Source organism: Mytilus californianus, unplaced genomic scaffold, assembly GCF_021869535.1.
Source record: "Mytilus californianus isolate M0D057914Y unplaced genomic scaffold, xbMytCali1.0.p SCAF_8, whole genome shotgun sequence".
Taxonomy (NCBI): domain Eukaryota; kingdom Metazoa; phylum Mollusca; class Bivalvia; order Mytilida; family Mytilidae; genus Mytilus; species Mytilus californianus.
In genome coordinates this window covers 12,374,815-12,402,151 of record NW_026262734.1, presented here as the reverse complement: position 1 = coordinate 12,402,151, position 27,337 = coordinate 12,374,815, and the positions used below count along the sequence as shown (strand labels likewise).

The window sequence follows — 27,337 nt, the reverse complement described above, 5'->3', positions numbered from 1 at the left end:
TATGGAGGTTGTTGAGGTTTTGGATTGGCCTCTATTTCTATTGATAAGTTGGTAAAATTTCTTCATTGATGGGTTTTGCATAATTTCTGAATATATTTTTTGTCGATCTTCATATTTTTCTTTTCTCATCTGTTTTCTGAGTTCTCTTTGAGCATTTATTTTTGATGTTTTGGAAATATCATTTGGTTTTCCTTTATCGACCCATTCCTTGTGTTTTGTTTTAGCTGCTTTTATCAGGGGTAGGACAGATGGAGAAGCCTTCCACTGAGGGCCCTGTAATTTTATTATTTTTGATGGAACAGCAGTGGCATCTGCTTTTATCAATTTTTTCATGACATATTGTAATTTTTCTTCAACAGACATTGATGTTGTTAGATCGGCTTTTAAGTTTGAAAGTTCATGCTGGTATGCTTGGGTATCGACATTTGACCATTGTTTTTTGATAATTTTACCACTTTTTGGGGGGATGGTATTTTCCCTTTGGAGATTGATTTTTATCTTTGCACTGACACAAGTGTGGCTGGATGTGTTGACCGGATCCATTTCATGTATTTTATATTGATCTAAGATTTCACTTGGGGTTGATAAGATGTAGTCGATTTGAGACTGAGAGTTACCATTGTGATGGATGAAAGTAGACTGTTTTTCTATAGTATATTTCAATTGGAGATCCAAAATAAATTTCTTGAATTGTTCATCATGCTTGTTGTATGATCTAGAGGCTAATAGAGTGGCATTAAAATCTCCTGCGATAACAATTTTATGTGTGTCACTAAATTTGAATATGATGTTGAAAAGAATATCTAGGCAATCTGAGTACTCGTCAATGGAGTGTACTGATGGATTGTGAGTTGGTAAGTAGGTACAGATGATACAGAGTTTTGTTTCTGTATTTATTTCAATAGCTACAATTCTTTCATTTCCATCACTTAACTTCTTTACTAGATGTGAGATATTTGAAGGCCATGATATTGATACCCCTCCTTTACCTCTAGGTAGATTTATAGGTGAAATATCATCAACAGAGTCAACACTACGGGCAGTTGCATTTGGTAGATATTGGTCTAGCTCATGTTGCTGAAGCTATAAAGCCAATGTTCATGAAGGCATATAATGTCAAACTTTTTACATAGGTCAGTGAGGTATTTACTGTTTGATTTTACCCTTTCAATGTTGCAAGTTGCTATTGTGAGATCCGAGACTGATTTTCTAGGTCGAGTAGTGCTCTGTCTGGAGGATCTTGATGGATTTGAACGTGGTATAAAACAGTTCTTGGGTTCTTGAATCATATTTGGAGTCGGCACTACATTTTGCTCCTGGCTTGTTATTTGGATTGAATTCAAATTTGTTTTGTCTATGTCATGGGATATACCCTGATGTGGTTGTGTAGTTCCAGGCGGACCGTTGGATTTAGATTCCATCAAATTTAGCCTTTGTTGGATATGGCTATGCTGCGGTTTTTTGTGCCTAGTATCTTGACCCTTTGATGTGTTAGGGTTGTTCACAGGTGTTGGTGCATTTATTAAAGTATGCATGTCAACTCTGGTTGTTTCAGATGAGTTTGATTTTGATGGTCTATTACGACTCTGGTTCTGAGAATTTGGGTATTGATTGTTTGTAGGCAATGTTTGTTGATAGCCATAGGATAGCCTTGTTGTTACATCGGGTTGTGTTGGTTGTTTAACAAATGTATTTTGATTGACATTTGTTGGATGGTATTGCTGCTGAGTTGGGATGGTTGGTCTGTAATATTGTGGTGCCTGTCTATACATGAGGTTGGTATTTACATATTGGTGGTTTTGTGGTAAATACATTTGGTGGACAGCTTGAGGTGGCATTTGTGTGTAAACTGAATGATGGTATTGAGGAGGTCCAGGAAGTTTTGATGGTAGATAAGGTTGATGGTGTTGATGGCTCTGAAATTGCATCATTAATTGTTGATATTGAGCTTGCATAGTTTGCATATTTTAAAGCATTTGTAGTTCTAAATTCCTAATTCTGTGCTCATTTAATTTTTGTTCAATAAGTTGGCTACAGAAGTTGTGAAGATGCTGGTTTTGAGAAGCACTATTTATTGAAGTTTGGTCTTGGTGTATGTTTGAAGGTTCAGACCAATGGTTATTTTGTTGTCTGTCTAAATTTTGAGATTTTTGTAGAATCTCTACTGTAGAGGTAAGCCTTTCAATTTGTGTCTCTAATTGTGAGATATATGCCTTATCCAGACTGGATTCTTCTTTGGCCTTAAATTTAGTCTGTTGTTTTTTCCCTTTGATTTCGGGAAGATCATTTACTTCTTGTTGAATTCCTCTTTGTTCAACATTTAGAGTTGTTTTATTCATTTCATTGATCTCATGATTTTCTGTATAATGAACCTCTTGTTCTGGAATTAGATTCCTAATTGTTGGATCTATTACAATATTATCAGGCTTATTAGTGACAGTTTTGGTAGAGTTTATTTCGCTGTTATTATGCAGCGTTTTTACTGTAGTGAGGCTATCATTATGTTGGTGATCATGTTCATTTTCTAACTGATTTGTGTAATACAGAAGGTTTTCACTACAAATGTGACATATGAAATCATTTTGTCTAAATGTTTGCAGATTTTTGTCTGAGATTCCAGCACATGTAAAGTGTAGCCATAGGCTGCATTCACTACATTCAATTGTATCATCCTGCGAGGGTTGTTGGCACATTGGACAAAGATCTATATTTTGAAAAGATGATTCTTGAATAGAATCATTGCTTACTAGATGGTCATTTCTAGAAGATTTCAGCTTTATTTGTGGTATTTCCAACTCTTGAGATGTGTTGGTTGCATTTTGGTCCATGGTATGTAAATTTATAGATGACTTTTGTTTTAATTCCAAATTTTCCAAGGTTTCAAATATATTGTTGTTTACGACATTTAAATCATGATGTTTCTGTTTTATTTCATTGCATAGCTGAGAGTAAATTTCTTTCACAAAAATGTCAATGTGAGCCCCATTTATAAGTAATTGTGAGGATGTATGGTAGAAATTAATAGTGAATTTCTTTTGTTTTCCTTTGGAGCCATCTAACTTTTTATTGAATACTTGATTCATCTTATCAACACTGACCCCTTTGTTGTCCACAGCATTACGTTCTTCAGTTGAGAATGTTTCCATATTGCTTGTGAGAATTAAAGGTATAATGTGTTTTGCAAGCTCATAGGCAGCAGTGCTGAGTGAGATAACTAAATTTTTGCCTGGTTTAAGTTCTGCAATTAGATGTCTGTTGCAGTTTCACCCTTCTTTTGTAATGCTTTTCCTTTATTAAGGTCATATTGTTTTTGTATTGGTGCTGTAGATTGGATGGCATTTGAGAGGGGTTAGGTATGTGCTGGATGTTGCTAGCTGAAGCATGGCGTCTTCTAAGCATGATTGATAGTTAACTGAGACCTAGTATAGCGTAGAAAAGCCCACACTGACTAGGTCCTACAGATCCTTTTCAGTCTTATTATGGTGAGTTATTCAGATGAGTGTTAGAGCTGTTGTCTCACGTTCTTTACTATTAGGTGCTACTGTATACCTAGTATAGCGTAGAAAAGCCCACACTGACTAGGTCCTACAGATCCTTTGCAGTCTTATTATGGTGAATTATTCAGATGAGTATTAGATCTGTTGTCTCACGTTCTTTACTATTAGGTGCTACTGTAAACCTAGTATAGCGTAGAAAAGCCCACACTGACTAGGTCCTACAGATCCTTTGCAGTCTTATTATGGTGAATTATTCAGATGAGCATTAGAGCTGTTGTTTCACGTTCTTTACTATTTGGTGCTACTGCCAACCTAGTATAGCGTAGAAAAACCCACACTGACTTGGTTCGGCAATGCACTGAAGCTGTTATTGTGGCAGTTTATTTAGATGGATATCTGAGTTGTTGTCTTATGTTTTTTTTTTTTTTTTTTTTTCTTAGGTGCTACTGCCAACCTAGTAAAGCGTAGAAAAGCCTACACTGACTTGGTTCGACAGAGCTCTGAGGACGTTATTATGGTAAAAATATAATCAAGTCCAGCTGCCAACCAAGTATAGCGTAGAAAAACCCACACTGACTTGGTCCAACAGAGAACTTGAACTGGTTATGTGCTGTACTATTTAGAATTTTATATGAGTTGGTCTCACTGTGCTTATTTACCAGCAGTCAGTTTTCATTTGTTTCAGTATTTTTCGGAGCCAAACTTCAGCCAAAATTCTTTCTGGATGTATACCGTCCTGGTAGAGAGAAAAGTTATAAAATGCCCTTGCTGCAGGGGTACGATGGTTGTTTCCTCGTCTGTAATTTGATCGACGGTATAAATCACATGAGAATTGAGGAGAATGTGAATTTATAGTTGTATTTGTATAGCGAATACAGGAGTTAAGCTCATATATTTGGTCTTGAAGTTTAAGGTCCTGGTTTTTGAATATATTTGGATCTGGGTGATTTCGTGATTTGTTGAAGGACTCAATAGAGAAGACTGGTGTTTCTAAAAAAGTTATTTTACATTCAGGATACTTTTGGATAAGTGTTGAAAATTCTTGAAAATAGTGTGTGATATTTAGCACAGCTTGGTTATCTTCTGAGGTTAAGGATATAAAATTCCCTTCTTTTGTTGCAATATTACAGGTTCCCAACCAAACATAAATCCAGAGTTTACCGTGGAGTAAGATTTTATTTTCTATGTTTGCCTTAAATTGAGCCATTTATAAGATTTTTCAACGGTTGAGCCACTTCTGCACCAGAATTTTACTTTCCTTTCAACGACTGTATTACCAATGAATTCTTTTAAATAATTTCCTTTACTGTCAGATAGTAAAATAGGTGTGTAATTGCATGGAGTTGGTGGTTGTGGACTAGCCGGTCTATTGAGAAATTTCCAAAGTTTATTTTCGGACATAAATTATATTGATGTCAGCAAGCAGCAATTAATTGAAATGTTATTATCTAAAACCACATATAAAACTTCTACAATGTCTAAAAAGCAGCTATATATTAATTGCTATTTGAGTCTTGTACATGGGGGCGAGGGAGATAAAAAGAAAATGGCTAACGCGGGAAAAATTCCACGGATATTTTTTTGTATTATCACAAATAAAGGTCTAAATTTGTTTAGACTTGAATGGAATTGTTTTGTGTCACTCAATAATCATTAAAACAATGTCTCTGTACAATATAAGTGTTGTGAAAAACAATGTGAACTCTAAAATCTAAAAGATTTGCTGGTGCTGTAACAGGTGCGTCTTCTCGTGTCAAACGTGAACCGGATATCGCTAAAATTTGTAGAAACGAAATCTAACATAAAAAATGAAAGCAGTTCTGAATTGGAATCAACATCACCAGTTTTACACTTTTAAGATATATTAACCCCTTTGTGAAGAATGTTTGAAACATTTCCTTTAACTTATCAGGAATATGACAGTTGTTATCCATTCGTTTGATGTGTTTGAGCTTTTGATTTTGACATTTGATTAGGGACTTTCCTTTTTGAATTTTCCTCGGAGTTCAGTATTTTTGTGATTTTATTTTTTGCAGTAATGTATTAAAAAAAAAACATTCTAAAAGGCCTTCAGAGGAGTGTTTGACGAGAAAGAAGAAGTTTAACGAACTGATGCAGCTTTTTCTGAATGAGGGAGATAGCTGGATTAGTATATATCGACATTTTCATGATCGGGCATTGTTCATATATCGGCAACAATCTGCGTGATATCTGTTTCAGGAATAGATGTCGTGACCAAATAGTGGTGTAGACGTATCATCAGGCAAACCCATTGGATCCATTGATAAAGTGGAAATAACCAGACATGATTTAAAAGGAATTTTAAATACCACTTCTATTAAACTTACAATTTACGTTTCAACCATTAATATGATTAAACGGTAAAAGTTTATCATGCTTATTTGAATTTTAGTTAAATCACATGCAGACATATTTTTATGCTGACATTTCATAACTAAACTTTAAACTAAAACCTACATTTGTTGTTCAAGGTTGTTAAAATCAAAACAAATAGTTGGTTCTATATATAATATTTCTACTTTCCTTTTCTATGTATTCACTGCACTGTTGGGAATTCCACCAGGAAGTAAAATATATTGGGCATTGAGGAAGTCCCTATCTTTCAAGGTAAGAGCTTGAATATATTAACTTTCTCGTGGTTAAATACGTATCAAAGTCGTCCACATTCATCTGCCAATATTCAGTTAAATTTTATCTTCATTAATGTTGTACACGGGTAGCAAATGCAGATAACGACGACCTTAATTTCTTTCATCTGTGAAAACCAGCTGGTGAGAGACCACGTCTGCTTTACATGTTTGTTATTGTTACATGTATTATTAATATCATAATATTATTCACGGTTAACTCATGGTGCTGTTTTTCCTTTGTTTTTTGGGTATTTTTTGTACTTTATATCTGCGTCTGGAAGTGTTATATATATGACGGGATTCCTCATGACATAATATTTGAAAACAATATGAACCAACTTTTAGAGTTGTTAAAAATGCGGCCTTGACACGGTCGGTAATAGACATTTATCCTTGACCTCATTTGCCTGATCCATGCAGTAGCCGGTTACGTTTTCTGGAAGAGATTGTTCTTTGATTAGTACTAATAAAATTCTAGTCGTTTTTAATATACATCATGTACATTCTATGCCAATGGTATTGATTTCCACTGCATTGGTCAGTTTTCAGGACTGGGTCTCCTCTTCAGTAACTACATCGGCAATAGATGTATAAATTATACATCTGTAGGTGTCTGGATACGGTTTAAACATAAATGTTGGGCCAAAAATTAATAAAGAATAGAGAGAGTAAGAACTTTTTTTTGTCTTTTTGCATATATATCATGTACTTGAATTACCCATTTTCAAACTACACGAGTCAAGATCCAGGATTCTATATGTTTGTGTGGGAAAATTTATGTTCAGAATGTCATATCAGTTAATTTAAGGCATATGCAGAAAAAAAACTGAAATTGAATAAAAAAAATAGCCGCCCTTCCCGACAAAGAAATGGACGATGGATTACTTAGTTTAATAACATTAACGGTACTAATTTTTTCTGCACCAGATGCGCATTTCGACATAAAGGTCTCTTCAGAGATGCTCGAGACCAAAATATTTGAAAATCCAAAGCTAATTAAAAAGATGAAAGAGCTATAAACCAAAAAGGACATCTTCACAAGTTGTTACAGTATTAGTGTAAAACACTTTGACAGATATGTGATTGTAAGTTAGTAAGAATTCATGATTTAGGTATTGAAAATTTACTTGGAAACTCAACATATATTCCCACGACACTTACCAAAGAGGAAATGCTGAATAATCAGAGGTCTGTTCTATGTTCCTTTGGACTTTCAAGCAGAAATGAAGAACTGGGTGTTTCTTCACTGTTACAGTACTGGATACCAAAATAAGTGAACATTGTCCTTACAAACAACTGGTTTTTGGGTCTGCCAAATATTCCACGATGGCTTGTCTCTTAGTTATAATAACTAGTCTACCAACGTTACACCCTTTCCAAATTATCATCATCTATTTTATCAGCAATCAAAGCCGAACGGTTTGAGTCGGATGTGGATAGAAAAAAATGTTAATATATGTTAGAGTACATATTATCTGAGTCACTTTCCTCTTGCAATAGTATGAAAACATTTAACTTTCCTACTCTCTACACTAGTATTCCCAAGTCTTAACTTAATGACAGATTGAAAGAATTAGTCTAATTTTTGTTTCATAAAAATGAATGGATAACGTAGATACACATATCTTGTTTAGGAAGGGATCAATCATACTTCGGAAAAAATCTTGATTCAAACAGAAAGATATCTAAAACTGACGTTATCACGATGCTTTTTTTTATTTTATTCACAACGTAATCATTACGTTTAAAAGACGTGTTTTTCTACAGAAAATCGGCATATACCTATTGGAACCAACTGTGCTCTTCTTGTCGCCTGTTCATTAATTGATGTAGACCTTATAAAGGATCTTCTCAGGAAGAATGGAAAAAAAAACTAGTATTATCCTGTAACTGCACGTTCCACTACATAGATGATGTCCTCTCGCTTAATAATAAAACGTTTGGTGACTTTGTTGAACGCACCTATCCCATCAAACTTGGAATAGAAAATACCACAGATACAGGTTAGTGTGCATCATTTTGACCTGCATCTAAGAATTGACAACGAGAATCGGTTGAGAACAAACCTTTACGACAAAAAACGTATGAACTTTCGATTTCTATGTAGCAACATTCCAGCTTGTGTTTCTAATATAATTAACTTGATAGAGGGTTGCAACTTACAAGAAACCTATTCAAACAAGAGTTCTAAGCGTTGAATTTGATGTCACCCATTCGAAAATCTGAAATATCTGTGTGAGAGAAGAACACGGATATTTTCTAATTGTCGTACCCACAATCCCGTCCTTTTTTCCTCGATTATGACATCTCCAATTAAGACTGATCACCGATTTGGACTCACCATTAACAACACGAAAGAAGCAACTTGAAGTGCAGAATCTTCCTACTCGTCAATAGCACGCCAAATCACCCTTGTTTTGGTGGGGTTCTTTTGTTGCTCAATCATTTGTACCTATGTAGTAATGGTAGAAATTTGTTTGTCTTTTCGTATTTTTTCGATTTTTTTTTTTGCTATTGCGTTGTCGGTTTCTCTTCGATCATGAATTTGAATGTTCCTTTGGCCTTTGGTGTCTTCCGCCTCTTTTTGATCATGGTCTAAAAACTAAATTTGATTCAACAAGACATGAAAGATGCTGTTAAACATATTCATGGTGAACGTGAAAATGAATGTCGACAGTAAAACTTTAAAGTTAATCTTTCGCATAGTAGCGTGAAATGTAGATCCAATGTTAACTTTGCTCGAAGTCTGTTATAATTACCTATTCATCTCTAAGCCGATTTTTGTTATATTTTATATTTTGATTTGAAAACTTAATCCGGACAAGCGTGCTATATGTATAGTCCAAAACGACGTTAGATTTTCCAACTCGCATCTGGAGTACTAAGTCATAAGTCTGGTATCATTGATGAGTTTGCACCTGGAATCCTTTTACAGTAAAGTTCAAAATGTTAGGTTTTTCAACATCTGAAAACTGACATCAAACGCAAAATATATTAAACCGATATTTAAAGCATGATACAAAGTGGCTTACACTTGTTGTGAGGTACAAATAATCACAAAAAAAGCATATTTAAATTAAGTGTAAAAGGCTAAGGGTTGAAGTGATCACACTGATTCGTTTTTATTCTATATTGTCTTAATGCTTAATATTTCTCCTTTAACTATGGAAATTTAAACTCCATAAACATTTAAAGACAGCCAAGCAAGATGAGATTTGACGCCACTACCCCTTGAGTTTGGTATCTATTTTATTTCCTGTTCCAACGAAACTTAATCATCTAGAACTTAAATGGAATTTCAGATACATGCAAATAAACGTATCTTAGATAATACCAGGATTAAAATGTTGTTCACCAGACGCGTATTTTGCCTTCAAAAGCAGACTCACCAGTGACGCTTGAATAAAAAAAAAATGAAAAGGCCAAATGAAGTACGACGTTGAAGAGCATTGATTAACCCAAAATTCCGAAAGGTTTTGCCAAATTCAACTAAATAAATGTAGCCCAAGTGGTTTACTTTTTTTTTTGGACGACTTTATTAACACCCTTATACCACTCTATATCATCATAGGGTTGTAAAACGATCTACTATGAAATAACGGTCATGTGATTATCTAATGACTAGTAATCTACATGTTTATGATATAAAGATGCATATGTATACCAATTTATATATACATTAGTTTCAAAGAACTGACTGGTTGAACGCAAGGACTTGGATCATCAAGGTACTTTGAAAATTCTTAATCCCTTCACTAACTTTATTCGATCTTCTGACTACATTTAATCTTAGGATGAACGATAAAACCCTCATGTCTAGGTATTTGATATGTGTGTATGACAATAATTGATGAAATATGAATAGGGTTTTAACATCTTTGCAATATGCCGTTAGATGATTGAATTTGAATGTAGAAGGGATACGCCAAATTAAAAAAAACTCTTTAATTGTGCTTTTGTTTTAAGAAAACAATACGGAATAGAAAACATTGAAAACAACAATAACATCAGTAAAGAAGAAAACAACAATATACAACAAAAAGTGGTAATAAAAAATCCCAGATTTTTTAAGTTGACTGTAAACGTTATTTCTATTTTTTCAGAAATGGAAGGCTGTAAAATTGAATCCTTACTCTTATCAAAAACTCTTGACGCACTCGAGCTATCACATGAACATGTTCGTTCAAAGGTGTCGATGTTTTCGAGGCTTGAAGTTTTAGCGAACGCAGTAGATTTTCAACCCGATTACCAGAATACAATTCTAACAGGAAGTATAATGGACGGAGTTGGTTGGAAAGGATACATGACAGATATTGATACCATGTTGCGTTTCTCTTATGTGTCTATAAAGGAAAAGGAAGAAAAAGTACAGGATGAAAATACAGATTATATTTTTGAATTAGCAGAAGAAAATATCCATCCAGGTTATACCCGACTACGGCTTTACAAAGAAGGGCCACCAATGGAAAACAACATTTTCTCTCTGACGCCAAATGGAGCAAAATCTTACTGTTTCCAGGAAGAAGGAAATTTCTTTCTCTCTTCTTACAAATTTAAAACCGCTTTCAACAGGTACCAGCTGATTCCAGAGCGACCAGCTTGGGTGATGCAAAGTTCATATAACTATGCTGTTTCATTTCCCGACGAGGAGGAAATCTTAGAACACGGTCCTTCGCTTTGCTTTTCTGATGAAACAAAAGAAGAACCTCTTCATGATTCGGTTCCTTGTTTCCATTTTCATGAATGGCCAAGACAAGCGAATGAATGGAAAACGCGCCTACCTAGGAATTGGCCAATACAAAAAGACGTTGATTCAGTTGTTTCAAAAGGCTGTGAAATTGTCCCAGTTGGCTTTCTTGGAAGTAAAACACGGTATTTGGAATGGAGGTTATCATTTGCTTTGTCTGAACGGGTTCTTTTACGAACATTTAACAACATACAACATAAGTGCTATGCGCTTCTTAAAATGCTTTTAAAGGATGTTATTGCCGAGGAGGTTCCTCAAGTGCTTTCATCATTCCATATGAAAAATGCCTTATTCTGGACTTTGGAAAAAATAGAAAGTGCTATATGGTGTGAGGAAAGGGTCACTGATGCCTTCATGACGTGTTTAAATCAAATGCTTAACTTCATACGAGACGGGTTTGAACCATCTTATTTCATTCCAACAAATAATGTTTTAGAGCGTCGCATGAATGCAGATGAACAACGAAAATTGGTGGATTTGTTCAGCGGTTTTATGAAAGAAGGGTGGAAATGTTTGCTTCGTTGTAAATCGTTGACAGCTGAACCAAATCTTAAAGAATTACTTCAGCAATACACCTCCTCCAAAAATATTAGTACATTCCTACAAGATTTGCATGAAGTGGATGTTAAATCTGTGTGGTTTCAGCATGACCTTAAACTCTTTCCTCGGTATGAAGACGCAAGACTAGAAATCATGACGACAGTAGCACCCATAGCAGGTGATTCCTTGTCAATGACAATAGTCCGCCATCACATGACACTGAAACGTCTAGATGATAGATCAGTTAATGAATTTTACAGGAACACACTTAAACCGATTAAAGCTGCCATCAAATCTAGTTTAGGATTTCACCTTTTTTCTTTGTACAATGAGCTGTCTGGTTCAAATTCGTCCACGGAACACAATTATGATTATCTTCAAGCAGCATCAGAGTGTCTTACTGAAGGTATGAAATCAGATGCAGCGGCTGGAAAGCTCAAATACGCTACCTATCTGTACATGACTAGCGAGACAGATAACTGCAAGAAGATTGCAGAAGAGATCGTTGCAAATACCCACCGGCTTTCAGCATTTGTACCACATTTTTTGCCAAACAGATTTGGGCCAACACCTAAGGAAATAGAAGACTATGAGTTATTTGTCCGGTCAAATAATATGACACTAGAAGAAAGATTTCTTAGCTCCCTCCATCATGCTGTTGTCTTTATGCCAACTGAGTCTTCAGTGTCGCCTCCTGCGGTGAAATTTCAACTTCAAACACCGCTACCTGAACCTTTGAAGTATACATCATGGCTTAGCTGGGCGCTATATGATCCTTTGGTATATGCCCACTACTTGTTATTTCTCTGTGAAACAAAGAGTGATAGGAAATCTGCTGCTGAGGGTGCACTGGAATCTATAGAGAAACTTTTATCCGAACGACAAGTTGGTTATGAGGTCTCTGCGATGAATTTGCTCGGTTTTTCGTACATTTCGATAAACAATGTCGAAAAGGGGGTTCCATTTCTTTTACAAGCCATGGAAAAAGCAATAAGTCCAAATTCAACAGTTTGGCAAATGGGAAGTACTCTATCTTCTATACTAGAAGGTCCATTTGCGAAATCAAGAATGGCAACAAAAACCATGAGTCTCTTGTAAAGAAGTAATTACGGACATCAGCGGAACTTGAATAATGTATTTTAGGGTACTAAAAACTTTTAAGTGAGTCGTTTTAATTCAAACTTAGTTCCGACCATCTATGTTTTAGATTTATGTTGTAACATATCTACTTTGAATTAAATTCTTTATAGACATTGAAAAATAACAGAGTGTACATAAAACCAGTTGTTGGCATGATACGAGTTATGCTCTTCACGTATAATTCATGATGGCATGATACTTAACCCGTAAGTAGCAGGAGGGATCGTGGTTGATTTTCATATGACGAAGACAGAATCTTTCCATCAATTTAATGGAGGTCTGGAGATGGCATTTCAGTAACTGCTATTGTTTCTTCTGTTACCTATTCTAACATCGGACTCGGACTTCTTTTCAACCGAGTTTTACTGTGCGTTTTTCTGTGTGTTTGTTTATTTCATATTGGCTAGAGGTATAGGTGGAGGGTTGATATCTCATAAAACACCATAACCCCGCCGCATTAATGCCCCTGTTCTAAATCAGGAACCTCTAGCCTTTGATAGTCTTGTCTGTTTTTTAAATTTTGGGTCATTTGTTTCTTTCGGAATTTAGTGTGACGTCAATTTCTATGAACTAGTATTCATTATTGTTTAGGGGCCAGCTGAAGGCCGACTCCGGGTGCGGGATTTACTCGCTGCGTTGACGACCCATTGGTCATGTTGGTGGCCTTTTTTGCTCTAGAGTTGGATTGTTTTCTCTTTGATACATTCCCCGTTTCCATTCTCTATTCTTTATGCATAATACAACACTGAAACAAAATGACACGTGTAGTTTACCTTGCTTCCACATTTCAAAATATGGAACCAATTAGGTTCAGAATAAAGGGTTGTTTTCTGTTGAAATTCACTCATTTCCTTTAAATGCCCTTTTGCTGTTTGAATAGTGCTTTAATTATGACGAAATACCTAATAAATGTAATTGGCATACCCATTTCGGGAAGGAGGCAAAAAAGCTAAGGTATTGGACAGACAAGGTTATGAAAAATTAATCCTTGTTCAAGCACCTAAAGTATTTAAAATTACCCAATTAACAAATTCCTGCTCCTTCCTTACACAGTTCTAATGTTATAAGATTTGCCTCCGTTTGTCTAATTCGAATTTATACTAGTGAGAAAATTGAAACGTGCGAGATACCAATCGATTTGTATGTTATTCTTCCTCTTAAATGTCACTTCATTTATTTTTGGATGACTTCTTATGAAGTATGTAATATAGGGTATTTGAAGTATTTATCTTCCATCGTATATTCACATTGTCGTTCTCGTCTTTGAAACCATATTCACACAAATCTAACAAATACTGTCCTAAAATGACCGACAATGTCACTGCAAAAAACATACCAACATACAAGCTTTTACACAACGACTAGGACACATCGAGATATATGTTAAATTACAGGCACATAATATTCAAGTGACCTGCATAACAACTTCGATAAAGAAAATGACTTAAAGAGTTAATTGATGAATTTTTAAGTAATTAACAGCACATATTTGAAATCTCCAATCAAAGAATAAGTTCTAATTTCTATAATTTTTTTTATTTCAATGTAATAATAAAAGTCGTGACTGTTGATGTCCTTATGAATCTGTTTTCATGAATTGACCGTCAAATTCGTGAGCTGGGCACAGTTAATATACATGTACAACTCATGCATAAGGATACATATTTAAATTATATTGTCGGTTTAAAAACAGATGTTAAAGTCAATGACTTGGGCGTAAACAAATCTACTATTTCTCTTATATACTAGTACTTCTTTCCATGTAGTCTAGATGGTATACCTTTGTTGTTTAACCATTGGAAAAAAGTAAGAAGCAATCTTAGCGGCAACCGGCAAAATTCAAAATGGAAGGAATGAAAAAAGAAAAAGGACAGAAAAAACAATGACCAAGGAAAAAACCAAAAAGGACAGTTCGCCTGTCGTTAAGAAAATAGTTGCTTCTGTTACCGTTTTGGGAGAAGAACCTGGAATTTTTGTTGTTTTTAAATGAGAGAAAGCTAGTGTTATTGAAATTATGGTTATGAATGCGGTGATTATTACATTTTTCTTCTCTTACTAATTTTTTTAACTAATTAATCTGCTTTTCTGTGCATCTTTCTATTCGTCTTAGTATGAGATCGCAAAAAGGTCACTATGGTTCAATGACTTTCCGACTTGAGCAACAGATAAAAAAATGCAACTTGCAGCTACACGAATCGAATCGGTAGCAGTATGCAGCAACTTGAAAATGGTTGGTCACAAGATAGTTCTGTCTGATATGTACCTACTCCTCTGACTAAATTTTTACATGGTTTAGCAGATCGTAAATAGGTAAGTTTTTCAAAAGTACTAATTAAAGGTAAAAACATGTGAATATTTTCTCGTCTTGAATATACATGAAATACTTGTGACTGCCATGGACGTTAAGCAAGCAAAATTCAACCAATCAGCCAAATACGTACAAATACTGAGATATATGTCTTTGAGCTAATCATTAATGTAACAACAGTCTAACAAAACAACATAACCCAAACGAAATTTGTTGATTCCTGTTCATCTATTTATTTGCCATCATCGAAAACGCAGATAACCAAAAGTCAGTACAGCAAAATATAGAAACATATCTTGGGTCTCTATTATTATGCTGAAAGGGGTATATAAAGAATAGCTAGCACAATCAATTACGGTAATCATTGCAACCATAATTTTTAAAACACTACTTTGAAGCGAAAATTTGTAAAAAAAAATTAAAGTTATAACCCTCAGAAGGTTATGAGTTCGAGTTGTCTCCCCTCTAATGGACCGTAGTGTTAAATGATGTTAATTATTTTCTGTCTCAGTGTCTATGCATGTGATGATATACAGGTTGAAAGTGATATCTAGTTGAAATTAAACAGTCGAAATGGAGTACTCTTTATTAGAGACGGTAGAAATGGCCAAGTTGGTATATTTGGATTATTTACATCGGTTTCAATGGCCTTTAAAAGCTCAATGTAGGTGCATACTTTAGAATGTTGTTCATCTTAAATACTTGTTTTTAGTCCCCTACCGACGAACTCGAAGGGGACTTTAGGTTTGCACTCTGTCCGTCTCTCCGTCCGTCTGTCCATCCGTCAGTCCGGCAAATCAGTTTTCCACACTTTTTTTCTTCGTTCTTGAAGATATTGATTTGATATTTGGTATATAGTTTTGCCATGACAAGTTATAGATAAAGTTCGAATTCTGTTCCGGTCTGATGATTTAGTCCAGAGTTATGGACCATAACTCTGGACCATATCTAATGTTAGAGTAAAACTATATTTCTGTACAAAGGGAGATAACTCATTTTTAATAGACATTCTTTGGTAAATTATTTGAAGAATTTTTTGGCAGGTTTGTTTGTTATTATGTATAAACTAATTTTCTGAATGCTATATATATATATATATAAAAAAATTATGAAGTGAAATCCTTTATTTAGATAATAATCTATTTTTATTAATGTATATATTACATTACATTGTGTAGGTAAAAATTGTTGACATTTTATAGATAAGTTACAAATCTATATTAGTTTGTGACAAATAAAAGAAAAAAAATTTGGAACTATTAATTATATTTGATTATAATTTGAAAATAGATGTACACTGTATTACATCATATCTAATTTTAGAGAACTATTAATCATATCTAATGTTAACGTGTTTTCCACACTTTTTTTCTTCATGCTTGAAGATATTGATTGATAATTGGTATATAGTTTTATCATGACAAGTTATATAGATCAAGTTCGAAATTTTTTTTCGGTCTGATAATTTTGTGCAGAGTTACGGTCCTTGGACTTAAAAAAATCACTCATTTAATCAGTTTTCCACACTGTTTTTAGTCATGCTTAAAGATATTGACTTGATATTTTCTTTTTGTTTACACCATGACAAGTTATAGAACAAATTAGCTTTTTGTTCCATTATAATGAATTTTTACCCGGTAGGGGGACTATGTATTGCCATGCAATACTCTCAGAATGCTTGTTAGTTACTCACATTACAGTACAGAGCTAAGAGATATTCATAAACTTTTAAATTAAAGACAAATTTTCATGAAACAGCCGGTTATGGCAGGTGCAAATACTTTAGAATTTTCAAGATGCATAACATGCATAAGCATTAATTCCACTGAAAAAAATACACAGAAAGAAAAAAAAGATTGATCTTTTAAAAGCATTAAATTGCATCTCGGCCCCGGTAATTTGAGCAAACAATCGTAAAATGGGCAACAATATTATCGCAAAGAGAAAGTTTGATACACCTAGCTTTTTTAAGTTCAGTCGTGTTAAAATTTACTGTTTTAAATGATATATATCATATCGCTTTAGATTTCTTTTTATCTATTAAACATGCATTCACAGTACCAAGAAATACTGTCATTGTATGGGTCAATTGAAATACCTTTGTATGAGTCATTACAACAGAGTAGGTGTCTTTGAATTTATTTGCACTTTTGTACATTTTTCCTGCATTTTGTGTTGCATAATATTCATTTCCATCCTACCGTGTGCAAGGTTATTATTTTTCAGCTCTTACCAGGCCAGGATATTAATTTTAAAATCCTCCTGCCCCCCTCCCTCATGGGGAAATCAATGGTCGTCCCCCAATACTATGTCAATAAATTTATCGGTTTTCAAGAGCTAAATTGACAGCGCGTCAATCCTACAATGGTTTCCATTTTCACAATTGAAAAAACTAGGTGGCATGAAAAATGGAGACAAGTTTTACGAAGAAGAAATCTGACTGTATAACTTAAATTATAATAAAAGATCATAAAATGGAAAGAATTGTAATTACAAATAATTTCAACCTGTGTTTAATTTTTTTAAATTTGTTTTGCTAATGCTTTTCTCCTATACGAGTGCTTTTTCCAATACAAAGTTAACACGTAATATGTTTGTTTGTTTGTTATGTCTGTAAATTTCATACGAATTCATTATGAACTATTTATCATGTTTCATTCCCCTTTACATACCATCCCTGTCAATCTGAGTGTATTTGATTAATAGCACTGCTCATTCTTTAGAGGTAAGTAGCACTAGTATAGTAAACCAAATTAATAAATGATTAACAAGCTGTATCTAAGAGGAATGATATTTACATTTAGATCATTTGCTTCTTTCCTATATCTGTCGGTATTGTTGACGTCAACTCTCCTCTGACGTCCAGTGGCAAATATTCATCCATGTTCAATCCTGGATTATCGAGACAGAAGATATTTTAAAACTCTTATCACTTTTCGGCTGATGTTATAAGTTTACTTACATACCACAGGGACGCGGTTAGCGAAATACGAAAAACAAATAAAATTGCAATGATTAAAAATGTGTGATATACTGCGATATAGGAAGATGTGGTATGAGTGCCAATGAGACAACTCTCCATCCAAGTAACAATTTATAAAAGTAAACCATTATAGGTCAAGGTACGGCCTTTAACACGGAGCATTGGCTCACACCGAACAGCAAGCTATAAAGGGCCCAAAAAAAATACTAGTGTAAAACCATTCAAACGGAAATACCAACGGTCTAATCTATATAAAAACGAGAAACGAGAAACACGTATGAACTACATAAACAGACGACAACTACTGTACATCAGATTCCTGACTTAGGACAGGTGTAAACATGTATGTCCGTTAACCGAGTCCCTGTGACAAATACATAATACAATATAATACAATCGACATTAAACATAAGATATATCACATTACAAGTGAAGGATGAAACCAGTTTTCAATGTTTGGTAAAGTTTTCAAAATTTACCAGATTTTAATAATGTCAAGAAAATTACAAAATTAAATATATTTGCTGCCCATCAACATCAAAAGAAGTACTTTTCCCTGTGTATTTGTTTTTTTCTATGTTTATTGTGAATCGTAATGTTCATATAATGTCATAAATGTTGTAGGATTTACATGACAATAAAGTATTTGAATTTACAACCTATAAACACCTGGCCATAAATGATTTTAAAAAAATCTGCCTGTATATATATATAAACAGTAAACCAAATTCTTTTAAACAACCTATATGTTATATATATATAAGTACACATGTACTCAAATATTCAAACATAAGGAAGGAGGAGAACCATGTATCATTTAGAAAAATCTATACACTTGTTTTCGAGATTTTATGAGTTTAAGAACTTTATTCAACGAGTTAACGTGTTTTCTATACAATTTTGCATCTATTTTTGAAGAATTCATTCAATAGTAGTTCAGCAAATTAAAACATGTAAAAAGACAAATGCTTTATTTTTTTCAGTTTTTTTTTTCTTTCAATTTTATCAATATCGCAATTGTATGAAAAATCTTATAAATATTCTGTGACATGACTCATACTCTGTAACTTGGCCTAAACTCACAATTACAATCGGACATTACTACAAAGCAATGGGCTCACGTAGGGTTAACATTAGTCATACGATTTGAATTTTTTTTTTAATTTGGCCAAAATACTGAAAATAAAAAAAATAAATAGTTGTGATACTACGGTAACCATTTATACAACATATCTTCTTCTTTACATATCACATTATTAATGACGAAGTTATGACCACTTAAATATGTATAGTTTTTTTCTGTAACGTCAGTTTTAGTCCTTTTTTATATTATTTATATAGTTTTTAGCATAATTCACACTTGCCGTAACCCCTGATCATGCCGAGCAAAATATGGAAAAAGACACAGAATGATGCAGTCAGAAGACATTCTTTTTTTTCATTGAACCGAATTCTTATTTGTAGACGCCGATCGTTTAAATGACTTTCAAACCAAGATTTATATGATACATGTACTTTGAAACTCACTAAAATTGACAATTAACGAAAATTTGGAGTCCTCCATATATGAATCTGTTGATATTTTGTTAGTCGAATCAATCTATGAAATTATTTTTCCTTGTGGTTCCCTTGTTTCGCTTTTCAATGTTGACATTCTTTTCTTTTTAATTACGCAACACGCTTAGCATATATGCTTCACCCATCTCCAGCTAAGGTTGCATGATATACTGATTCAAATGATGTTAAATGATTGACTTGCAAGCCAATAATACATTAACGATGTTTTTGTGCTTATGTTGACAGAATTGAACCAAACTGCAGACTGCTAATAGCGAAATATTAAAAGGCCAAATTCTTCACGCGCGACTAAGAATGGATAGTAGTTCTTTAAACTGTCACTTGTTTCAAAGAAACTTAGTTTCTTCCCCTAAATGTCGCTGTGGTGACTTAGAAACTAGTTCACATTTTTTATTATTTTGCCCATTATATTCGGACATAAGACAAGAATTGCTAATATCATTTGGAAGCCTAAAATTAACGGTACCAATGGACACCGAATTTCTATTAAATGGCTCAAATACGATTTCAGATGAAGAAAACATTAGTTTATTTCTCATGGTACAAAGGTTCATTATTAAATATAAAAGGTTTACAAATTAATAATTCACACAATAAACCTGTAAGCATTTCGTCTTATCAGTTGCATTTTTCTTTACTTTTCAGTTCATTATGTAACTCAACTGACATTATCAATATTTTTATTATGTAACAGAGCATGTAGTTTTGATTTATTTGTGTATAATGTATTTTATTTATGAAGGAGACGGATTAATATAAGCACTTGTTGCTTGTTTCTGAATCCTAATTGTGAATGTGTTTATAATTATACTTGTATTATTCATAATAATAAATATTGTTTACATCAAATATTATTTCAATATTCCGCTTTTATAAATGTTTGAAACAAGAAAAAAGATATACTTTTTTGGTATTAATCGCAGTTAATGTCAGTTTAACAGATGTTAACAAATTTCTTTCTCAATGCTGGGTTTCATGAAGACAAGGTCCTTTCGATAATTTGTCGTTCACAGTTATACGACTTTTATAACATTAAATAGTTTAGAGCACGCCCTGTGATAATTCGAGTTCTCCTTATTTTATCTTCATTAAATGTTTACACTTATGTTTCGTATAGTAAAACTATTTTCGATATAGGAGATTTTTAGATTATCATTCAAGAGTTAAGGGACATCACTCGTTAAAAATTCAACAGATTTGTAGGACGTCTCATACAGGATGGGATTAGTTTTATGTGATTAAAATGCAACCCTTTGTCTTAGTTACTATTACAATTTACTTTTAATCATTTTGATTTAAAATGTCCAGTTGCGGCAAGTCCAGTTCCTCCCACCCGCAACAAGTTTTCAGCTAGCGGGAAATTTAACCTCCAATTTTTTTTTCAAGTTTGTCACAGAAGTTCCTTTGCCTTTAAAATACTCAACGGTACGCCTCGTAATTATAAGGTTTTGCTTTATTGCTAAAAATTGAATATGGGGATGTGGTATGATTGCCAATGAGACAACTATCCAACAGAGTCCGAATGACGTTGATTTAAGCAATTATAGGTCATTTTTGCCCACCATTTTCAGCAAAATACGTTCACTCGGAACAAGATATTGCGATCTCGCTTTAATTCGTCACAGTAATTTTAACTCGAGTTCTTATTAATGCAAATATGTTGACATGAGCGACGTTTGCACACGATAGATCGGACGAAGAGCAAAATCTCTTTAATATATGCAGGTCACCGAGATCATATGCATTAATTAACCCCCAACATTCTATGCGTACAGAATTGAAAACGCTATCACGTGAAAAATTGTTCAAAGGGAACGGAAGAAAAAAAAAAAAAGACAGGGCTCAATGGAATTACGTTTTCGTCTGTGCTACTGGGGGTTAGTATTTGAATCAAAGTAACATATTCGTGCAGTAAAAGGATTAAGGAATCGACTGATGTGTGATTTATCTACTTGAAAATGGATCTATCTGGGTCTGAAATTTCCATGCTTTCTAAATGGACTATGCTCTGACGTCTCATGACCCCAGCATGTCCAAAAAGGCCGTTAGACGTCAAATCAATTTCGTACTACTCTCCCCTTTACCTATGACAATGGTGTATAAACATAACAAAAGGAAAAACTGTAAAAATCAGTAGGAAATGGCTTGACTCCTCAAATCGGCACGCAGCACAAAAAAACTAACATAAAGACAATGGACACAAAGTACCGATCTAAGTGTACTAAAATCAAATTCAAAGCCAATAACAACTCATAAATAGGTCATGTTCTCACAGACTTAAGTATAATTGAGCACACATCCAAAGGATTTGAGTGCAAAGACGTGACAGTCATAAACATTCAGGGAAAAGCATGACCTTGGCAATGCCAAAATATAAGTACATAATATGAAGTGTATGTAGGACTATAAGTTTTTTTAATTTTTTTTTAAAGCCATACATATTAAGTTATCTTTAAATCGTCTTTAGATGTTGTTTGTCCATAGTCAATGGTTGGCTAATATTTCACACATAATCAGGATGCCAACAAATTGACAGTATATACAATGCGTAGGCTCCTCAAAGTGGGCCACATGGGATAACAGACAGAAAATTTGAAATGCAATGGTAAAATGAGGGAAAGTTATATATGGGCAGCAGGAGTTTATCAAAAAGTTGTTGCAACGTTTCTTTAACATACAGAAAACACTTTCCTATTCGAGGAAGTCGCCATTCTGACCGGACGTCTGTGTTTTATATTTGTGTCGCAACGAAATACAGATATATAATGAAAAGGTGTTTTTTTTGGGTTGCTTTGATATTTCTAATATGTTGTTTTTTCTACACTCTTTGGAAGCTTAGGCGGTAGGACGATGACGAGGGGATGCAATTGTCCCGACCTTCTTATAGTTAAAGAGATACGACTAGATTTATCTCACTAACCGAGTTTTATTTTGCTTATGAAACACATATTTGAAGAACAATGAAAAACTTCTTGCCTCATTACCTTTCAACCCCCCCTTTCCGAATTATCTTCAGCGCCAATGGTTACAAGGACCCATATATTTATTTACAATTTTTCTAGACTTAGGTCGGTTAAGAACTTGATATGTTGTGTAGACACTAGTTCACTGTGAAAAGCCATACGTTCACATATGTGTCTTTGTATTTTGTGTTGCTCACTCAATGACGTATTCCTGGCAGTTGGATAAACGCATAACAAGAAAAGAAAAACAAGCTGACAAAGCATAGATATCATATTGGTGAAAACGTTAAACAAGCACCTTTTATTTAAAAATGACAATGCTTTCATTTGCTTTTCAGAATTGTTCCATTTTTTCTTGGAAAAAAACACACAGAGATGGCGACTGAAACAAACTGCGTCTGTGACGTATGTCACGTCCGTCATATTAGATCTACTGTAAGAGAATATTGTCCACAGTGTGACCAAAACCTCTGTGAAAATTGCTCAGAACATCATCGAATAGCCGAAGCCTCTAAAACTCACCAGACCATAACTTTTGAACAGTACAAGGAATTACCTCCCTTCATTCAAAACATAAAACATCGTTGTGACCAACATGGGTATCCTTTCGAATTTCATTGCCAATTGCATACCAGTCTTGCTTGTAAGAGATGCATTGTTATGGAACACAGAACATGTGATGATCTTGTTTTATTGGAAGATGTTGTAAGCGATTCTAATTCGTCAGCTGCTTTAGAGAGGTTGGAAAACTCTCTGCAGGGTGTAAAATCAATCATCACAACAGCTATATCAAAAAGTAAAGATAATCTGAAAATATTACCCATTAATGAAGACAACGTCGTTGAGAGGATCAAGGATATGAGAAAGAACATAAATTTTGATAAGTTGGAACAAGATCTCATACTTAAAGTAACACAGTCGAAAGTCAAGGGAAAAAGGTATATATCACGAGTCTTACAAGATTTGGAGACTGAAAATAAACAAGTAAATGAGATATCCAAAAATATCGAAGTTTTAAAAGAATGTGCCTCAGGCAGGCAGTCGTTCATAGGAACAAGAAATCTACAACAATCTTTACAACAACTAACTATGCAGTTACAGAGTATGTACGAGAAAGGCGATTTTCATGATGTCAAAATTTGTTGCGAGTTTGATGATTCATTTGTTAACAAAGAAGAAGCAGTTGGATCGATAGGTTGTGTATTACCAAGGAAAGTAAACGTTGGTTTCACCTTGAAGAAGATAGCTGATGGAGCAGGACAAACAAAGGACTACTTTAAGATTGATGGCGTAACTGTTAAACAACTTGAGAGGTTAAGAGTTTATGGAAATGAAATTACAGCATGTATGATGTTGAAAGAAAATATAACTTTATTTTTGAATAGAGATATGGATCGACATTCAAAAATTTTAAAGTTCATATCAGGAGACTTCGAGGGAGATATAAACCTACTCCCTGCGTCTGTTTTTGATATTGCTTATCTGGACGAAAAACGAGTATTGGTTACAACAAGAGACAGCAGTAAGTCAATGAAGGTATTTGACATGGATCAACCCAGAGCTAGACGACATCTAAAGATGAACGATTCGTGTTATGGAATTACCTCCAACAAACAGGTATTTATTTTCTGTACTAACAATTGTATCAAAGTGTTGGATTACGATGCTCTCTCCGTCTCCAATTTCCCTGCTGATTTTGAAAATGTAGATTTACAGGAAACATATTTAACCGCAAACGAGAATAACCTGTTCCTCTCCGACTACCATCGAGATACTGTAACCTGTTACGATTTTAGTGGTAAAGTTGTATGGACTTTCAGTGACAAAGCAATATTGGAGAACCCGCGAGGAATAGCATTGGATGATCGATCTAATGTTTACATTGCTGGATCCATGTCTAACAATGTCGTCATCATGACTTCAATCGGAAAGCGCGCCAGGGAGCTACTTGGATTAGCGGATGGTCTCGTTCATCCACATGCTATCTATTTCGATAAAGACGATGATATACTTCTGGTGTCTAATCTGACAGGACCAGCGTTTAAATATTCAATAACTGTTAAGCATGTTAAAGAGTAAAGCATTGAAGAATACAAATCAGTTCGTGGTCATGTTTTTTACCAGTTTAAAGCTATATCAAAACACAGATTTATTAGTGATGCCTTTCAGGACGTTGTTTTTTTACTTACTTATAGCATATAGATGACAAAACACAGATTTATTAGTGATGCCTTTCAAGACGTTGTTTTGTATTTATATAGATGACAAAATGAAGAATTATCACTGTGATGCCTCTCAATGTGTTTTGTATAAGTTTATAGTTACGACGAAATACAGAATTATATGTGACACCTTTTTATGTGTTGCTTTGTACGCATATAGATGGCAAAATGCAGAATTATTAGTGATGGTTTTTTATCATATAGGGAAAATTATTGCACATTCCTGTATTTTGAGAGTAAAATATTCTAAGAAATGTTGACAAAAAGTGTTGGAATGTTTTTTCGGGTACATAATCAGACATGGTTAAATGTTATTACAGTTCAACAGTTGCATATATTGTATATTTTCACAAAACCCTCTGATAGCTACACTGGATACAATGTTTCCTCATTTTGAGAATAAATCTTTTATTGATGATATTATCGTAACAGTTTTGTTAAAAGATATCTTGTACATGTTAATGCGGCTTAAGTACCTTTTTGGTTCAGGCCTTGTCTCATAAATAATTATTCTAGCAGTATGTGTAAAATGTAAATTTTAGATGTTTTATTTGAATCAGAGTGACTTTTTTACAAAGTATGATTTATCCCTTCCTAGAACAAAGTATTTCTTTCTATTTTGGCCATTCTTTTTTTAGAAGCAAAGTAGGACTAATTCTTTCAATATGTCTTTAAGTTGAGAATGTTGAATACTAGTACCCGTTAAGGAAGTCAAATGTTTTATACTGTTACAAGAGGAGGCCACTTAGTTTAGATTTGTGTAGTACATGGCAGACGAAGCAATGTAACGTTCTTTGTAAGGACACTCATTATTCAGTATAGTGTATAGAACACACCTTTGATTATTTCTGATCTCCCCTTTTGTAAGTGTCATTGGAGTATATGTTGAGAATCGGAGTAAAAAGTCAATACCTAATTCCGTTATCAAACAGTTTATGTAATGTGATTTACTCCACACAAATAACGATGTTGCTCGGTGCTTTATCAGTGGGGACAATAACATTTTTGTCTTTGAGGTAAGACAGGTGCTTTGCAACATTTGAGTCTTTCAAAATAGACTCAGCATACGTATTCATAGACCCATTCAGTGTTTTAATTCTAATTTGCATCTCATTCAGAAAGTGTATGCACTTGTCTTCTTTTCGGATTTAACCCAATGCTTGACATTATCCTTGACTAAATACATTTTTGTCGAGCTTTCGACTTTAGTCGAAAAAGCGAGACATAGCGATCCTATATTCCGTCGTCGTCGTCGTCGTCGTCGTCGGCGGCGTCCACAAATATTCACTCTGTGGTTAAAGTTTTTGAAATTTTAATAACTTTCTTAAACTATCCTGGATTTCTACCCAACTTGGACAGAAGCTTGTTTATGATCATAAGATAGTATCCAGAAGTAAATTTTGTAAAAATAAAATTCCATTTTTTCCGTATTTTACTTATAAATGGACTTAGTTTTTCAGCCGGGAAATATTACATTCACTCTTGTGGTTAAAGTTTTTAAAATTTTAATAACTTTCTTAAACTATCCTAGGTTTCTACCAAACTTGGACAGAAGCTTGTTTATGATCATAAGATAGTATCCAAAAGTAAATTTTGTAAAAACAAATCCATTTTTTCCTTATTTTACTTTTAAAAGGACTTAGATTTTCTGCCAGGAAACAGCACATTCACTCTGTGGTTAAAGTTTTTAAAATTTTAATAACTTTCTTATACTATTTTGGATTTGTACCAAACTTGGACAGAAGCTTGTATATGATCGAAAGCTAGTATCTAGAAGGAAATTTTGTAAAAAAATAAATCCATTTTTTCTGTATTTTACTTTTAAATGGACTTAGATTTTCTGCCAGGAAACAACACATTCACTCTGTGGTTAAAGTTTTTAAGATTTTAATAACTTTCTTATACTATTTTGGATTTGTACCAAACTTGGACAGAAGCTTGTTTATGATCAAATGCTAGTATCTAGAAGGAAATTTTGTTTTCTTCCAGTTAACATTACATTCAGTCTGCAGTTAAAGTTTTTAAACATTTATTAGATTCATAAACTATCCTGGATTTTTACCAAACTTGGACAGAAGCTTTTTACAATCAAAAGATAGTATCAAGAGGAATATTTTTATTGATTTACTTCCTCTTTTTTGTTGAGCCTGCGATTAACAGAAAAAGTAGGCGAGACACTGGGTTCCGCGGAACCCTTACGAATTTTTATGTTAAAGATGTGTTTCCAAATTATGGATTTAGGCTCACAATAATTAGATCCTCTGGTTATCAAATTTATCAGAGAAGTGTTATTGACATTCTCAGGTCACCAGTGATAACGTGGCCAGCCGGATCACATATGAATGGGGAACTTACAGACTTGCAATTAGGAGGTTTAGTCGTCAATATTGAGATCACGCAGCACGTGTTTATGACTGAAAATTTTAGTTGCAATCGTATAAGGTATAAGATATGTAGGGAGTGATCTTTAAATTAGGAAAGCATTCTCGATTGAATTGTTGAAGAATAATGCCGAAGTTGATGGCATCTAGCCCTTTGTTGGATCGTTTCTCCCGTTACATCTTTTCGAATATCCTACCGGTCTGAAAATCTGTGACATACTATATCCGAGGTGCTAGCTGTAAGATTGTATTGATTTGAATGGGGATTTGAAACCGTGGTTTTCAGGCATAAGTTGTAAGAAGATGGTTTCGAAAGGGTTTAGTGAA

The 27,337-nt window shown here is 34.0% G+C and overlaps 2 protein-coding genes across 3 annotated transcripts; both read left to right on the top strand.

Annotated features, from left to right (window-relative positions):
• Nucleotides 1-6,055: 6,055 nt before the first annotated feature.
• On the top strand, nucleotides 6,056-12,699 carry LOC127712080 (uncharacterized). The gene is made up of 2 exons (XM_052218284.1): nucleotides 6,056-6,125; nucleotides 10,252-12,699. Exon 2 carries the CDS (start codon nucleotides 10,254-10,256, stop codon nucleotides 12,531-12,533), a length of 2,280 nt encoding a protein of 759 aa, XP_052074244.1. The 5' UTR covers nucleotides 6,056-6,125; nucleotides 10,252-10,253; the 3' UTR covers nucleotides 12,534-12,699.
• Nucleotides 12,700-12,874: 175 nt separating this feature from the next.
• LOC127712081 (uncharacterized) lies at nucleotides 12,875-25,047 on the top strand. Of its 2 annotated transcripts, none has more exons than XM_052218285.1 (2): nucleotides 12,875-14,885; nucleotides 22,746-25,047. In XM_052218285.1, exon 2 carries the CDS (start codon nucleotides 22,783-22,785, stop codon nucleotides 24,484-24,486), a length of 1,704 nt encoding a protein of 567 aa, XP_052074245.1. In that variant the 5' UTR covers nucleotides 12,875-14,885; nucleotides 22,746-22,782; the 3' UTR covers nucleotides 24,487-25,047. The 2 variants fall into 2 exon arrangements, with proteins under 2 accessions (XP_052074245.1, XP_052074246.1); XM_052218286.1 differs by lacking the exon at nucleotides 12,875-14,885 and adding an exon at nucleotides 16,692-17,608.
• Nucleotides 25,048-27,337: the final 2,290 nt, after the last annotated feature.

Excerpts from the sequence above, each read along its gene's own strand:
- LOC127712080 (XM_052218284.1), top strand. The coding sequence starts at position 10,254 with ATGGAAGGCTGTAAAATTGAATCCTTACTCTTATCAAAAACTCTTGAC.
- LOC127712081 (XM_052218285.1), top strand. The coding sequence starts at position 22,783 with ATGGCGACTGAAACAAACTGCGTCTGTGACGTATGTCACGTCCGTCAT.